Source organism: Xiphophorus hellerii, chromosome 19, assembly GCF_003331165.1.
Source record: "Xiphophorus hellerii strain 12219 chromosome 19, Xiphophorus_hellerii-4.1, whole genome shotgun sequence".
In the NCBI taxonomy this organism is placed as follows: Eukaryota; Metazoa; Chordata; class Actinopteri; order Cyprinodontiformes; family Poeciliidae; genus Xiphophorus; species Xiphophorus hellerii.
Window position 1 is genome coordinate 8,605,121 of NC_045690.1, and position 18,323 is coordinate 8,623,443.

At 39.3% G+C, this 18,323-nt stretch overlaps 1 protein-coding gene across 1 annotated transcript; it reads right to left on the reverse strand.

The window, feature by feature from the left end:
- Nucleotides 1-525: 525 nt before the first annotated feature.
- Nucleotides 526-17,707, reverse strand: clic4 (chloride intracellular channel 4). The gene is made up of 6 exons (XM_032547698.1): nucleotides 17,276-17,707; nucleotides 6,475-6,584; nucleotides 4,664-4,789; nucleotides 3,399-3,505; nucleotides 2,378-2,559; nucleotides 526-2,112 (listed from the first exon to the last, which is right to left on the reverse strand). The coding sequence occupies exons 1-6, from the start codon at nucleotides 17,342-17,344 to the stop codon at nucleotides 1,948-1,950; spliced, it is 759 nt and encodes a 252-aa protein (XP_032403589.1). The 5' UTR covers nucleotides 17,345-17,707; the 3' UTR covers nucleotides 526-1,947.
- Between the last annotated feature and the right edge of the window lie 616 nt (nucleotides 17,708-18,323).

The following is an 18,323-nucleotide window of genomic DNA, read 5'->3' on the forward strand; positions in this document are numbered from 1 at the left end:
GTTACCCAAACTGTAATTAGGAAGAGTCCAGAGATTTTAATATTTTTCCATACTTTGTTTTTTTTCTATATTTATGAAAAAATATAAAATAATGAATTTCATACATTAAAACTGTGTAGGAACCCTGGTGAAAATGAATGTATGGAATCTGTCATTTCTTTACACTTAAAGTTAGATTTAACCATTTTTAAAACCTGGTAAATATATACCAGATCATTTCTATTATACCCTGATTAAACCCTAAAAGTAAAAAGCATTCTTTCTGTAGTCTGTAGGGTTAGACTGCATCTTTAACATCCAGATAAACTGTTATTTATCCCCTCTGCCACCTCATCCTACCCAAAGAAAAAGCTTTGTTGAATGTTCCTTGGATATCTAGAGGGAACTTGTTTGAGTTGGCGTTGGACATTGTTTGGGACTATGCACAGTAATTTGAGACAGCTGAAGAGTAGACCTCAGCACCAGAGGCAAGCTGTTTCTATTATTGTTAACAACTATTCAGATGTAAAAGAAAACACACAAGTCTAAGTGCCAATAAGAAGTTTATTTAAATTCAGTCAATATTGTTAAAAAAAAAGCCATGAAATACCTCCGATATTTCTTTATACAAACTCTAGTTGCTTGAAATGATCTAAAAAAATCCTTCCTGCTAAACATCTGCAGAGAAAACTAATAAGGCCAACTGGAAAATGTTTCCTTAGAATTCAAACCAGGCGAGAAACGGGCCTGTTTTTCCTCCGAATTCTGATGATATGCAATAAATTTACATATTGAAATCAGAGCAATGAAAAAACAAAACAATATTTACAATTCCTTTTTAAATCAGATTTGTTTCGTAACAAAAGTCTGAATAAGAAAAACATGTGGCAAACGGGAGAAAAGCATTTTGTTTCATCCACATTAAAGCACTTTCCGGAGCTACTGTATTTATGCGTACATTTGCTACTTCAGATCTGCCTTCATCCTGGAGGGAACGCGAAATGTGACCAGGTTCTAATTATTCCAACGCTCCTGAGTTCCTTTTTTACTTCATAAATATCTTCAGTTTTGCTCGACTGCAGTATTGTCTCCTTCACCATGTACGTTATGAAGTAGCTGTTAATCTGCTTCTTTTTGGTTCAATGTGCATCTCCTACATCAAGAAAAAAAAATCAACAGGTTTCTTTGCTTTTTTGAATTACTGCAGCAACGAGGCAATAAGAATACTTCACTATGAGCTACATGTTTTTGGATATTTATAAATCTCAGGGTTTATTAGTCCTGAGACATTTCCTACAACTCTGAGCTGAGCTACTCTCCCCTAACCACTCGAGGCAACAAGGGGAAAAAAAATCAAAGCATGTTTGCCAGTCTGTTACAATTTTTTTTTCTAACAAAGCATCTCTGCATTCAGGTTTGTATTGTTTTCAGCTTCTAGTCTAACCCTGTTAAATACTGTAGGCAGAAACACTGAAGCTCCAACACTGCTCACAAGATCTCTGAGTCAGCTGAAAATGAAAAGAAAAAACTTAAAGTTTTCAGTTACAATCCAAGAAGAAAAACAAGAATCTAATTTAATCTTCCAGAAACAAAGGCTTGTGACATTTCTTCTGCTGGCAGAGACAAAGTCAACTGAAAGGTCACTTATCTAACTCTTAACATTGATAAGCTCCGCTATAATGTGTCACACATACAACAGTGAGTGAAGAACAAAAGCAATTAAATGATCAATGTGGAACAAGGGTGACCTCTGCTGATTCAACTAAGAGAGAGCTTCATAAGACCAGAGGGGGAAACAACAACAGGATGAGCAGAGAAGGAAAAGAAGTCCAGAGTTTTTTTTTTTCTTCTTTCTCATAAATGAGGCACATCAGTCCAGATGCTGAGGAGTGGGAGGTGTGGGGCAGTGAGAGAGGACGGGGGAGTGGGTTGGGATTTTAGTGGGGAATGTGGGCCGTGAAGAGAGGTTTATTTGACCAGCCTCTTGGCTACATCTCCATAGGCGATCTCTATCTCCTTGTCACTGGGGCAGGTGTTGGTGAACTCTTCACGTGTGTAGGCGTTATTCAGGTACTTCCAGATGGACGTCATCTCTTTGGGAATGTCAAAGCCTCGGTACTTCTTAGTCACAACCTAAAAGAGAAAGTTCGAAGTTCTCTTGAATAACCTGCAACATGCGGCAAAGAACTGCAGGCAACTGAGATGAAGATGCAAATGTCTAGGGGTATTTTCAGTCTTCATACCCTCTAAAAACCCTTCATCACAGTCTGTTTAAACTTAAAAGTTATGATACATACTGCTGAGTGAGAAAAATTCCATCTTACTCCTGAGGGGTTTTATCAGGTTCAGTAAAATTCATCTAGTATGACTCAAACTTGCTTAAACCATCAATGTTTACCTTAACTATGTGCAGTTTGGGCAGCAGGTTGCAGTCCGCCAGGGTCATTTCTTCCCCATCCAGGAACTTGCGGCTGGAGAACTTGATGTCCTCGATGCTGTTGTGGTCGATCTCGTCGGGTAGCGGGGAGCGAAGGTAGTCATCCAGCTTCTGCAACGTCTTTAGCAGCCCACGCTCCAGAGCTGAACACAGTGACAGAAAACGGAGATCATTTCACTGCAGCTGCTTAGGCTGTATGCTTTTCAACCACACGAGGGCAGCATTTATCAAGTAACATACAACATGTACATTAACTAAAAAATTGTTTTTGTTATATGTATTTTTGATTAGAAATTTCTTTTAGCAATATTCTGCATTCCATTAGGATGGAAGGCAAATTCTACACAAAACACATTTTATCATCTGTGATTGTTTAAGAGATTTTATTGTTAGAAAAAATTTGATGAATTTGAGGGAAAGAAAGCTTCGGGGGTTCAACAGCTGCTATGTTTTAGAGCGCTTATCAGTGAACTATGAGATTCAGCCTCTCACTGTTGACACAACCCTCGTGGCCCTCGTCTAAACTCACTATGGATCAATATTTTCCCAAGGTGGCGCACAGGCAGCTGAAGCAAGATATGAACTTCTCCATAAAGATCCGTAACAAGAAACCTAACCTAGATTAAGCAACCTCTAAAAGACTTGATATTCTAATCTGTAGACTCACTGAGAGATGCTTTACTTTGCAGGGTTAAGGTAGAATAACAGGGAGGAGCAGACTGTGAGCACTGGCTGCTCCTCCACATTAAGAGGTTTTTTCTGGAAAGCTCCAGGTGAGATGAGGAGCGACACAAGAGGCGGCAGCAGAACAAAAGAGCTGTGTTCCTGAATCAGGACAGAATCCGCCAATCAGGGCAGGGCTACAAAGGTTGCCTAGCGACCAGACAGCACTCCCTTCACAGCTGAAAGGTATCCATGATGCAGTTAATCTTACACACCGATGTGAGAATGCGAGTGTGAAAGACAAATACAGGTCATTTACCCTCGTTTGCGTCTGGCTTGGAATTCTTGATGTAGGCAGAAAACTTGGCGAAGATGTCCATGCCGGCTGTGTTAGACTCGGGGTGTTTGGCACCAAGCTTGATGTATCTAAAAGAAACAGCATAAAAAACAAAGTCTGTGCTTTATCAAAGGAGAAAGAAGAATATTTTTGTCATTATAGCAATCACAACAGACATAGCAAAGAAGCAGTCTTCAGTTGTCCAAAAATACCTAAAATCATGAGTAAGGCAATGTAATTTATAGTCTAAAAGTAATGTACCCAGGTAGAGCATAAAACTAACTGCACATCATCCTGGTGAAATTAAGGTGGTTTATGCTTTTCTTTAATGTTAACAGGCCAGATGGGTGCAGCTGTCTTTCTCAGGAGAAAAACAGAGAAAGACTTCAGACAAATGTAGGTTTATCACACAAGACAAACCTCAACATGCAACCAGATCAAAAGACATAACGATGTAGATTAAAGCAGATCCATGTGTTGAAATGGTTCCCTTGAAATCTAAACTTAGATCCACTAGAGAATCAGTGACCAGACTTGAGAAACACTGGTCAAACACACCCACACACACTTCGTACAACTGACTGAGGTTCTTTTATTGCAAAGAAGAATGGTCAAACACGTCTGTCTAAAAAAAAGCTGATATATATATGGACTCAGGGAAGTTGTGATTTTACTAGTAAATTATGTTTTAAAGCATGTATAGTTTTGTTTTTATTTCACAATTATGGGCTATTTTGTGTTTGTGTATCACATGAAATCTATCCAGGGGCTTTTACTCAAGAACAGACTGGTACACCAAAATGTGCTTTCAATTCATTCATTAAACTTAATGCAGTGAGCACTCTCAAATAAATAGTGACCCAAGCTCCGTTCTTATTGCTGAAAAAGAGACTTTTTCTTCTGTTTTTCAAATCGAGCCCAAAATAATTTGCAAACTTGTTGCCTCTTTTCTAAATAAAAGGCAAACATTCAAAAAACCTTTCGGACATGTAGTGATTCACATTTCCTACAAATAAATCCAACTACTTGTTTTAATAACATACTGCAAGTCTAATTTATTGTTGATGCTAAAACATTTGGACTCCACTGGTGTAAATCCCTTTTTCTATACACGTTATGGCATAATTCTTAAACGACTTAAGTTGAGGCCTTCACTCCCATTTTATGCTCAGTGTTTTGACTATAATGAGTTACATTTGGTGCATAGGTGTGGTATGCCATTATAATATGGGTCAGAAAGGACTCACTTGGGTGGGCTGAGAACATCCTCCAGGAACTCCTCGATCTTGTTGACATCAGTTTTGACCTCGCCATTAAACGTGATGAAGGGCGGGTGCGTGCCGGGAGCCAGGTTTTGGAGGTCTGCGGGCTTCCTGTGAAAACAAGACCATTCGATTCAGTCAAAGCTGGCTTTTTTGTTTTTTTTTAAAACCAAGTCGTCCAGGCGTTTCTCCCACTGCAGCTCCAGCTGCTGTCTCTCTAACTGAGAGTTGTGCGCTTGTGTGTGTCCTCCATTCTGCGGCCTTCGCAGCCAGCACATTCTGTACCAGATGGCAGGCAGATGAGGCCGAGACACAAACAGAAATGAGCATGTGCTGAATGAGGAGTGTGAACACAAGTGAGTGGTCAAACACAAACAGCCTGTTAAATCCTCTCGCTAGAAAAGCAACACGAAACACAGCAGCGATGTTGCTCTGGGCTACAAAAACAAACGTCCACAGATCCTCAATGTTTTCATTGTGACGAAGGTGGCTACAGTTTGAGAAAAGCCATTTAAGGGCAAAGAAAAAAGGGGAAATGACCTCAACTCTTTGGCATGTTAATGGGGTGTGGTACAGTCCCCAAGTGATATCACTGGAGAGCGGGTAAAAAGGTGCCCTCACAGGCCAGGAAAGTAAAAACATGTTGACCAATCAGAAGATTAAGAAATTTCAAAGAATTGTTATTAATAAATGTAAAACATGTTTTTCCAGTTAAACAAGTTCAACATGGCCTCCACTACTGGTTAAATTCTACAGTAAAACCACCATAAACAAAAACATGTATTTCATGTTAGCTCAAAAGGCTCCAAATGACAAAGAGAAAGGCATATCTATGAGTTATTCATTCTAAAAACAAAAATATAGCAACAAGAAAGAATTACAACTGGATGGAAGGGGAAATCGTAAAAAAAAAAAATAGTGAGCAACACCCACTGCTTTACATGGCTGTATTTTATAGCATCCCTGCAGGAGTCACAAAGGGAAATATATGCAAATATATCTAAACCTTTGAACTAATTGTGAATGTGTAGGCATGCGAGTAAAGCCTGACAACTAGCCAAATAGGCATGACTTTAACTTCCAGCACACTTTTTGAGATTCAAATTCCAGAGATTTTGGTTGAACTTTTGAGTTAAATTATATGAATGATAAAATGATGGATGAATGGAAGAATAAATTGATGGAAAGATGGAGGAATTAATTAACAATCTGAACAGACAGATAGATACAGGAATGGATGGAAAAAAAAATTATAGATTTGCTTAGGAACCAAGAGGAATGTGACTCAAAGTTACATTGTTTTTTTTTTTTTTTAGGGGGAAGCCCAATCATATTTCTATTGTCATATAAGCAAACAATGTTTCAAAACAAAGTGGCAAAAATACGTAGAAAACAAATCATCCATCTTAATCCTAGATGGACGTGAAGATAATCGGTACCCTGGAAAAAGTACATGTTCCTGAACCTGGGAGGCAAAACTAAAGAAAAATTCAGAAGATCACAGTTTTCTTATCCAAGTGGCTGGAAAACATGTTCCACACCAAACAGGAAGGGAGTCAAGTCAATGAGCTTTAAATAGCTTCTCTGGAGCCTATATGTTTATTTTTCTCTCATTTTCTACAGTTTGGGAAGGGGTCATGGGAAAACCAAACAAGGAGTGAGGAAGCAGCGACCGTGTTAAAGGGTGGAGCTGGATCAAACAGCTGCAGCACAGCTCCACCCAGGAAGAAATCAAAAAGATGGAAGAACGCATTTTGTCTGAAATTAAGCAAAGTTTAAAAACAAGCAGGCCTCACCTTTTCAGATCCACTGTGGTGACGTTAAAGACGACTCCTTTAAGCCAGAGTATCATGAAGAGCCTCTGAGAGAAAGGGCAGTTTCCGATGCTCTCGCCGTCGCTTCCCGCCTTCAACAAACAGAATGAGAGTTAGAAAAGCAGAAGAATAACCAAACAACTTCACGTACCTTTCTTTAGAAAGAAGAGGACAAAATGGGTAAAAGAACAAAGAAACCAAAACAGATTTAATCGCTAGAACCATGGAAATCCTAACAGTTAAGATCTAAACATCTCTGAATGCACTTGGCTTGCATTTTAAGGCTGCAATAATTCAACAAGTAGAGACCATATCTCTGTTACACAACCTTTTCAAAGTTCACAGCTTTTCACTTCACTCCCCAAGTGAGGGTCTGTTTCAGACAATGATTCTTTCAGACTCCTCGCCTCAAAAAAGATAAGTAGGAGTGAAATGTTGGACACTGACTCTTAAGTCCTAAAGACTTCAGCACATTTTCCTCTTCATCAATCTGCAAAAACACTTCAGAGTAACGAGAAACTTAAGAATAAGACTTTTTTTTTTCTTAAGTATGTCTGCACAAACAAGCTGAGCAGGGTGATTAATCGAAACAAACTCTTTCAGTCTGATGAATACTGTTTAACGACGGGATCAAAACAAACCAGGGGCTTGAAAAAAATCAAAGCTAGCCAGTCACAAAGAGACAAATTAAAAAAAAAAAATCAAATCTGAAAAAGGTTTTTAATACAGAAATGTGAGCCTAAATATTCACGAGGAAGACTGATGACTCTCTACAAGGAGGGTAAGCAACAGACCATCATTGCTCTTTTCAGAGTGCTGTATTCAAGCATGTCAATGGAAAGTTAAGTGGAAGGAAGAAAAGTGGTGGGAAAACATGCACTTAGTAGTCAGTTCTTCAAGAGAGCACAGAGTTTTATGTTGGACATGGGCTAGACCGGTCGGACACATGTAAAGCCACACCTGGACCAGAGGCCTCATCAGAACTCTCTTACATGATCTGAGGAGAAAAAGGATCCAGTTCTTGCTTGGCGGTTCAAACTCTATTCAGATGAATATAAATTGTGCATTTCCCTTGGAAATCAAGGAAGGGGAGTCTTAATAAGCACTTTGAAACTTTTCTGTATCCACAACACAAAAGCAGATTTCCTTTTACAGCAGGACTCGCACTGTTGAATGTACCAACACCTGGTTTAATGATCATCTCATAACTGTTCTTGTTCGACAAGAAAATTTCTCTGATTTATACACCACAGGAATCATTGTGGAGAGGAACATAAGGCGCCAGACTCAACAATGGTGACAAGCTGGGAGTGCTATAAAAGCAACCTGATCTTCCTGAACGTCTCAGCTGAGCCACAGCCCCAACAACTCCAAATCAGGCCAAACTGATAAAGTAAATCCTGCAGAACCAAGTACAACATGCCTTCACTCCTTTCTTTAACCAATTTAGAAAATGTCTTATTTAAATTTAATAAAATGAACAACGTCCTATTTTCAAAGTTGAACAACACAAAGGTGAAAGTTCCATATTTATTTTGCGGGCCGGTGGGTGTGTTTGTGCATGTAAAGCAGTTCTGTAACTCTGTCCATCAGTTCTGCAGAGCACAAGCTGAGGTCATTTGAATGCTGATGCCCTGGAATATATTCATTACAGTAGAGCTGCAGAACCCTGCATTCCTCTCCCTGCAGTTCTCCTTTAGGCTGTTTCACGTCTTTAAGAAACGGCAAAGATCATGCAAAGTGGTCCGAAACATAAGACTGATAGTTACTATAGGACAGATTTGGAGCAAGCATTGTGACTGATTAAAATCAGTTGGCATCTTAGATAAACACTTTCCTATCAGAGATGCAGGTCTGATCTGTGGACAATAGAGGACTTTGTTCCAACCAAACCCAGCATTTTTTTGCTCATGTGGACAGACTTGCTGCTGTTGTCCTCTGTGTGACGCCCTGTGGGATGGCTCTGTTTGATCTGTCTGCTGGCTCCCATTGTACAGCGACTGTCCTCTCCCTTTCCCTTTTTGAATTCAATATATGAAACGCTAGGATTAAATCCCACAGCCATTATTTGGTAAATGAAATTCCCCTCAAGCGTGTGTTATGATCAGCTCCAGAATAAAGCTGCGGCCTCGGGGCAGTCAGACCTGGATCAGAAGGACATCAGCCGGATGATTATCTCCCAGCGCAGCGCATACAGAGAAGCATTCAGGTCTAGATCAAGGGTGGAAACGCGACACAGCAACCGTTCCCATAGCAATGGCTGGAACATATGACATGGAAAGAAGAGCTTCCACCATGCAGAGGAAGAATTACGCAGGTGAACTGTCTGAAGCACGCTCTCTGTCAGCAGTGATAAAATGCAAAGCACATGACAAAATGGCATTTGTAAATCAAAAGAGGGTTTACTGTAATTCAAGATACAGAGTAGCTTTAAAATAGTTCATATGAGGCACTGTGATCAAGAAAGAGGGTACAGTAGCCCTGAGAAAGAAATGGCACCGTTTTCTTCCTTGTTCTCAGAGCAGTGGCAGACAGCAGCTCTCTGCCAGGAGAGATCAGCAGCATGACGAGAGCCATAGACGTTACAGGAAGCCAGGAGGAAATTAAGGATCAAATGTTTTGATAAACATGAAGGAGTGTGAGAGGTAATGGATGCTTTAAGTGGGAATGAAAGGAAGAGGTTAGATAGCAAGCTCTACGAGCAATGTGCTCTTTGACTTACAGCCCTCTTCTTTCTCCTCCTCTTCCCTTTTAATCCCTTCTCCCCTCATCCTGGGCCCCTCTGTGGAGTTGGGGGGGGGGGGTTGGGCATTTGGAAAGAAGGGAGAAACTATTCCAGAAATGTCCTGTTACACCCCCCCAACCAGGATGCCTTCCTTAGTTTAGGAGGTAATGCTGGGAGAGAAGCGTTTTACTGTACAGAACAGCAGAATGATATTGTCCTCAGTATTGCCATTAAAAGGTTAGGGTTAGAAAATTCATAACCCAGAAGAGGTTTGGGAAGCCTTCTAAACAGTGCCGCCTTCGTCCTACTAACACTTTCCAGAGTTTGACATTTAGGAGAAGGTTTCTGGAGAGGCTTCTGTAACACACCAGCACAAAGCATGGCTTGTTTGTCAAGTTTTAGATCATATTTTAGTAAGAGGAAGGGGAAAAAAACACAAATAAAACTCATGCACATGAACAAGTTATGTACCCATAAAAGGCAAAGCACATGAATTGGCACAGGTGTAGCTTTTCCAAATGGGGCTGCTAGGATGATTATTCGGAAGAAAAAAAAAAAACCTTAGCATATTATGCTGATTTTTTTTATTTGTTATGCAATATTAGAAATGCATTAAACATGTAAATAAATACATACAGTACATTGCTACTTTAAATGAGCATTTGATTGCCTAAAATGCATTAACAGCATTCATTTAGTGTACACTTCTGAAGTTAATAAAATACTAACATCAATATGTGAAAAGCTCAGCCTTTTCTGCTGGACTTCACATCAATAGATCTGATCTGTTGATTATGTTTTGGATTAACCGATAAATAATTGGATAGCTATAGGTGCTTAATAGAAGATTTTTTTACACAATTTGAACTGGGTAAGGCTAAAACTATGCCACTCGAGGAGTTCACAGAAGTTAAGAGATAGTTAAATGATTTTTTTTTTCTTAAATGTATATGTTTTTTGAACAGTTTTGCCTTAACTATTGCTGTGTGTGTTTTTTTAAGCAAATTGCCTTTTCAGTCTGTATGCTCCAGTTAATGACTAATCGATTACTAAATTAGTTGCTGATTATTTCAATAATCAATTCAACACATTTAATCATTTCAGTCCTATTTCCAATTAATTCAATTGATTTCTTAAAGCATGTAGAAACATTTACTAGTCACAACTGTACTCATTTGTATTCCCCAGTAGTAGAAATTTCCAGCAGCTGTACACATATTTAACTCATTTGGAAAAAAATGTAAATAATATCTGAAACAGGAAGTAAGAATCAGCTGACTTTTGCAAACAGCAGAAAGAAAAATCAACAGATTCCAAACACACACATCGTTACAGTGGAGGGTGTGAGTGTGACGTATTTAGGAGATGATGACCCGGACATTGAGGCCAAACAAAAGTACTCAGGATGTGGCTGGGTATGCACTCCCAGGCACCAAGTCCAAGCCCATAACATTTTACAAGGATAAAATACAAGCTCGACATTCCGTTTCTAGAACGGTGACGTGACAATATTCTACAATAATGAATCCTGTTCATGCAGGGCACAGTCCGCTCAGCCTCTGGTATGGAAAGCTAATTTTAGTAACGTGGCAGCCCGTGCAGCTCCCCTCCCTGACACACTTCTTTTTCTAAATTGGTTGGACTGCTCTGAAGGTTCAAGCCACACTTGACCGAATAAGGAACTAAGGAACTGACGATGTAACGAGAGCCACAGCTTCCCCTCCTGATGCTTTCACACAGTAGGAATGCAGCCATGTAAACCTGAAGGGCAACGCCTCTCAAGGCTTTCTGGAAAAGTCTCCAGAGTTGGTGGGTGACTAAAATAAACCCTGACTACATATGAAATGAACAACTCGGACATAATTACAGAGCTTGTACTGGAATTTTGTTCACTTTATAGATAGAAAAAACTAAGTGTAATAATTACTCATGGGCCATATTTTTTTAATCATTCAGCACCTTGCAAAATTATGCACACCTCTTTGAATGTGTTCATACTTTGTGAAGCTGAGATTTGATACATCTACATAACGTAGTGCATGTTAAGATCACTATGCTGCTCCCGCGTGTTAACAGATTCTCCCAGCTGTGCTGTAGATATTTTATTTTGAATTATTTTAATTCAGAAAGCTAAATACAGTTCAGATTTGTTAACCAAAAATTTTTCCACATTACAATAACATTCTAATTTTCACTGACTTATCATAAAACTGAAATACATAGAAGTTTCTGATTACAGTGTAAGAAAATCTGAAAAAGTTTAAAGGACTATGTCTACTTTTTCAAGGCATTAAAGACAAAAAAAAGCTAAAAAATTTCTTTAATGGTAAAAAGGTGAGGTTTGGCCTTATGAGTGAATGACTCAGACTGAACTGGGTGGGTAATGAGTCCTGACCACAGTCAGAAAAATGAGTACACAGGAGTCATTTTCAGCTGGAATATGGGAACACCAACACATCTTTAGTGTGGCTCTGACTCAGACTGCCGTCACTCTGTGGAAAACTCAGAACCTTCCAGTCAGTTGTCTGACTACTGTCCTGGATTAGTCCATGAAAACCAATGCATTTTTGTGGAAACTTTGACCCTGAAGACTAAAAAAACCCTTTGAGCAGAAATGAAGGGAACATAAAGGTAAAACAAGAGATAAATGTTTCACCTTTACAGCTGGAAACCAGTCCTTAATTCCAGTGCTAGTGTGCCAATCAATGCCACAGAAATTCTGGTTTTATCACCCCTGCTGAACAGACAGAGGCCAAACTGATGTGCCAAAGATTTGCCTCCCAGGTAATCTGCTACATCTTGCTTTTCCCTATAACACTATAAATAATCAAATATGCAAAGCAACAGCTCATGCTCCAGTCTGCAAGTTTGAATGGGTCAGTACATAGACTATTTATATGCATCTTACTTCCCTTTCCATTCAACTAGTGTTGTATTTCTAATTTCCATACAGTATGAAAATACTTTATTTCAAGCCTATCAAAAGATCTGAAAGGTATGATCAACATTCTTTGCTAAAAACACACGCACACCTATATACTGTATATATACAGTATATACACATATTCTTTTTTTAACCCTATTTCTTTTCAGCAGATGAATTGTGAATACATAGCAAGAAAACAACACAAGTTACTCTCACATTAAGCTTATTATTTCATGGGAATGCTCTAATCCTGAATGTTTTATCTCCAGATATTGAACTTATAAAAATGCGGGCTAAAAGTTTGTGTTTGTCATTTTTGTTTCTCTCCCACATATCTGTGGTTACAATCAACATTCTCTTTAGCTGAATAACATTTCTTCTAAGTTTTTGTCTTTGTGTTTTACTACCACAGGAAACGGCCATAAAGTAATAAATAAGGGTGTAATGGGATCTCATGGCACGAGATGCAATATAGGAGACAGGGAAATCCACCAACAGCACCATATTACCACCTAATTAAAATATTCTTTATTGCCTGCCATGTACCAATTTTTATGTCGTATGACAAGGATGATGAAATTTTGCCCAATCATACACAACAAAATAAGCACAGAGCACCGTTGTATGAAATAAATGAAATGGAAGGGTTTTTTTTCTTCTGAGACCAAACTAACCAGTCAGCCATGTCCAAGTCTAACACTGTTAGACTTTTTCTACTGCAAAACAGTGAGTTGGTGCATCTGTGTGCCTTGTTAGAGATTAGAAAGTGAAATCTCCAACAAAAACTGCCAACAAATTCTGATCAGAAAAGGAGAGGCCACATTTATTTCCTTAAGCCCCGAGTGACTTGGACAGACCCACTCATCCTCAGATTAGTCATTGAAATGTAAAAGGGTGGAAATAAGTTTTAAACTTAAAGCTTCAAAATTGATTATGATTTGACTTCATTTTTATACATATATGTTTTAAAAGTTTATGAAAAATCTTGACAAAACTCATGCATCAAACTGGCTGCATCATACATCAAATGGTAAACAGAGAATGGTAGACCCAAATACTGTTAGTACAATGAAGCTAAACTGTATAGATATTGTACATCTATTGTCTATTCCTACATTAAGACAATCTCTTTTGTTGCTACCCAAACACCAGATCTTATTTCACAAGCAGAATTAACCTTGTTGATGTGGTCAAGAAGAGTTGTGTTTTTGGACACAAATTAGTTTTGGTTTAATAGAAATTAAAGGGATTTGCTTCTACGGCACCTGTTCAAATTGGTGTAATAACACACCAGCAGATCTATTAGGCCAGCAGCCAGAGACTCAGTCAACCAGACAGAAGCAGCAGCTCAAGGCCGTGCTGCAGAAGCAAATTAACAAAGCGTAAACAACACACAGCAAAACTCTGTGTCTAACCTGTGAGACAAGACATTAATCTTTGTCCTCTAACTCATAATGCTGACAGATGAATAAACTGTTTTATTGATTTACTAATAGAAATAGTTGCTGAGAATGAGATGAAGAATAGCTTAAAACAGAAAAATAAGACACCATTCGACCTTGGATGTCATTATAGGAAGTAAAGAGAACTGTGCCACTTTGCTTACTGAAGAAGAAGATCTTTGTGTTTCCATAAAACCGGCAAATCACAAGGCATGACTGATCGTCACATGTTGCAACAGATAGCACACCACTGGAGCAACTGTCCCTCGGGTCTCACAGTAAATCTCACAGGACAGAGATTGTGTGAGCATTAATGTTTACCATGAGGTTCATGAATAGAGACGATAAAATTAAACCCGACTGGGAGCCCCGTCTCCATCGACGGCAACAGAAACGCTAAGTTGTTGTCTGCTCCAATGGTTCCCATGGGACCGTCCCAGAGGACACACACAAACACAGATGGGCTCTTCTGCCATCCAGACCTAAAAGCACTTCTTAGAACACATTTACTGGCAGCAGGCTGGAAGTCTGGAGGCAGCAGCAGAAGGCTTTGCAACCCTAATGTGTGACCCTGGCACGGTCTGGGCGTGCAGAAGGAGATAAGGACTGCCTGTTTCCCAGACTCATCAGTATTCTGCTCATTTCCACTCAGTCAGGTCGGATGGAGGCGGAGAGCGTTTCTAAATTAGCAACAGTGACTGATAAAAATATGCCTACGGTACCCTTTGAACTTTTCTTTTTTAAATACACATTTTGTCCCATCACAAACTTTTATCTATATCATTAGCGCTGCATGTGACAGACAAAATAGCACATAAATGGGAAAAAAAATAATCATTGATGGTTTTATAAAAACTGGTTAGTGTGTCATTCATTTAGCCTTTTAAATCAATACTGATAAATAAGCCAACTTCACCACAAGTCATATAATCAGTAAATATTGTCCACCTGTGTGTAGTTTCTCTGAATCCATATCCAAGTCATATCCATCCACATAAACTGAAAGGCTGGGCAAAGGGGAACAGAAAAAAACAACAACAAAAAAACAGTCAAACAAAACATTTTTAAGTTTATAGTTGTAACAGGACCACATTAGACACATGCTACATTTAGCACATGGAGACTATCACCACACAAAGTGACACTTGATGAAGGTTGTCTGCTTGACGTTTCGATGAGTGGAGGTGCCAAATAAAACAGACGAGCAGACGACAGGAAGTCAACGTCCAGCAGGAGGATACTACTGAAACCAAAATGTTATCTAATCTTTTGATGAGGTCAACATTGGACCATCCCACTTACAAAGCCATTATATCATAGCCATGTGCAATTCAAAGCTATAAAAACAAGCAATCATAAGAACAGTGTGAAATGCTGCCATGGCAATATGAACATTGTTGCTATAAACAAGGGCAGGTAGAAGGAAATGTAAGACCATCAAAAATATCTCCAATCTGGGGGTGTCAGCTTCTCCTAAAAGGTAAACAAGTCAAGCTGTTCATAAAGAGTTTATGTCGAGTCTTTTTTCTGTAAAGATTATTAGTCAACTTGGAAATTTCACAGTAATCCGACAGATAAGACACCGCACTGCGTGGACAACTTACTGAACCCCAACTCACAGTAATGTGCCTATGGCAACCTGGTGTCTCTGCTATTGTCTCCCATTACTGGGTTTAATGCAGCAAAGTGAGAACAACATCATCAATAATATATGCGGGCCACTGCAGCTCCGAAAACAACAACAAAAAAAGATACACATTGCAAAAAAATGTTTGGACTGCATGGAGCAAAGAGGGAGAGGCAGATGACAAAAGTTGACCACAGTTCTAAACCTTTGAGACCAAGGGATGATGCAACCTCTACTGCAAGATGTGAAATCAGAAATAAAGAGAGGGTTAAGCCTGTTGCTTAGTTCCAATAACACAGACTTGTCTTTAGACAGTTTTTCCTCAATGTTGCCATGGAAGTCTGCCACCTCAGTAAACACTAATGCTTAAAAGTATCGACATACTGGCAGACATTTAAAAAAGGCTTGGACTTTTTCCAAACTGAACTTCTTTGTCATTCAGACAAAAAAGGAGGAAAAAAGCTGCAGTGTCTGCATGAACACTGCAGCTTAAAGGCACATTCCACATCTAATTTGTCAGATTTCACATCAAACCTACTTCAATATCCAATATTTGTTTACTAGCTCACATTTTACTCACCTTTCCTTTCAGTAAAATACAGAAAACAGTTTGAACGGCTGGTTGTCAAAGCAACATGAATTGATGGATGGTCAATGCAAAGCATTCACAGTAAGCATCTGAGAAGAGTCAGGTATGAAATGAAAAAGAGGTGAAATGAGTATCACCTGATCAATTTGGATTTGATGGCATGTTGTGCTCATATTCTTAGTTCCTTATAATAAGTTTCAGTTTAAATATTTCCCATTGCACGTTTGGAAGATTATTATGGGCACCTCCCTTTGGAGGTTTTACAGATGCTGGAGAGAGCACTTATTCTTTCTGAGCTGGGAATGCCAGCAATCCCCCAGAAGGAACTGGAGTGTGTGTTGGAGGTGGCTGGGAACCGTTAACCCTCAATCCAACTCAAATAAGCGCAAGCAAATGGATGGGTGGATGCATGTCTGTTTTGATTAGCCTCTGTTTGAAGGAGAGAACATTTCTTATGTAAAGTTATTTGTTTATTTTATGCTTTACGTTCACCCTGTAAGTGGTTGGTACAAGAGTTGCAATGCTGCAAAAACTAAATAAAAAGAACCACTTTAACATGAGATTCCCTAAAGTTGCAAACCTTTTGGTATGTCCATCCCTTCCAAATATTTGTGCTCTCAAACCAACAACTTCTTGCTCAATGCAGGACCGCCTCCCACTACCCCAATCTCCCTCTCTCCATTCCTCCCCCCATTTACCATTTTCCCGCCCTGGAAAGAAACACTTGCTAAAGAAAGAAAACAGCCATTCACAAGTCCTCACCATCATCATGGTCACTGATGAGGCAGAGCTGCATGAACTGGCCTCAACGTAGTAGGCCTGAACAACTAGTATAGAAGAATATAGAAAACGCAAATTAAATTAGACATCCTGCATTAAAACAAAAACTACACTTTCACCAATTTTGTGTCAAAACAAAACCAGCTTACCTTTAAACAAAACAAACTGGAGACTTCACAGACTACCTGATACCCATAATCCAAAACATTTAATTAACACAACTGATTTCCAACACAATCAACTGCTTTAGAACACGACACCTTTCAGGAATAAACGCAGCACAATGAAAATGGTACAAAGCATAATTCCCATTGTTTATTTGATCAACCCAGACTGACCGCAGTGAGCCTTTGTTGGTTTCCAGTTTACCCCCCCCACACCTTTGCGGGTAAAACCTACATCCACCCTGGCTAACACGCTGCGGACTCCACCTGGTTCCAGTTATTTAATATGAATATGTATTTAAAGAGGCAAAAACATTTGGCATGTCACAACGCCAAAAAAGTCCTCAACCGAGACATAGCTAAAATAAAACGTTTGAACAACAAAAACACTTGAATGTATTAATAAGATTTTTGCTTCCAAATGTGTTAATGAGACTTAAATAATCAAAGTGCTCACTCAAATTACTGTAGCAATGAGTCTTCGCTATATATATAAAAACAAACTTGTACGACTTGTACTGCAGTCTTACCTTGACAAAAAGCTCGATAACGGGTTCGTTGTCCGCCTTTACTCCGTTCTGTGGCACGGACAACGACATTGTGGCTGCTTCTCTTAAGTTTTAGGGCAAAAAAATGACTTTTTTCCCCCTTTCTACCACGCCCGAATCAGTTCGGTTCTTTCCCCCCCACCACTTCTTTTTTTTTTCCCCCCCCACCTCTTTCTTTTGGTAATTTTAGCACCAAAACCTCGTGGATATTTTCTTCCCCTCCGAGGAGGAGCGGCAGTTAGAAGCAGACAAAAGCGAACAAGGAGGAAAAAGGGCAGAGGGGTCCACCACGTACAACGGTTTCAACGTCCACTAAGCTAACGTAGCTACAAAAGTGTCGTTAAAGCGCGAAGCTGTCTCTGCTGGTCTTGTGGGGCAGAACCGTGATGGGTCAGGGTGGGAAGAAGCAACGGGAATACTGAGCAGCGTGATGTCATTCAGAAATGTGGGAGGGAGGCGAAGCTTGTGCTGAAGATGGTGATCCCTCGGAGCCGCTTGGTGGCTGGCTGCAGAGGAACGATGGGTATGGCAAGCTAATTTACCACATAATAGTTATTCATTTTACATTAAATGCTGGGAAAAGCAAAGTCCATAATTCCCCATATCCCTGACATTTTGACTTTAAATTACTTTTTGAAAAATTAAGTTACATTTTTTAAACGACATATAAATAATTAGCTATACTCTTGCCACAATCAGCAGAAAAATCTTTATTGACATCACAGCAATGAAACCCTCCTGACAAGTTTTTATCACCCAAACACCAAAACCTTCCAGGAACGGATGTAATTTGTTCAAAATGCTTCTTTTACTGACTTAAAGAGTTATTTGTGGATATGGACAAGGGTACCTGAGGACTACTGCATCAAATCAGGGACTGCTGCTGAATGATCCCCCAGACTAATCTGAAAAACAGATCATTCTGTTTAGTGACCTCCAGACTCTGGAGCTCTCTTCCTTTCAACTCTATGGTCTCTTTAAAAAGTTACAAACTTATCTTTTTAAATATATTTAATTTTACAAATAACTT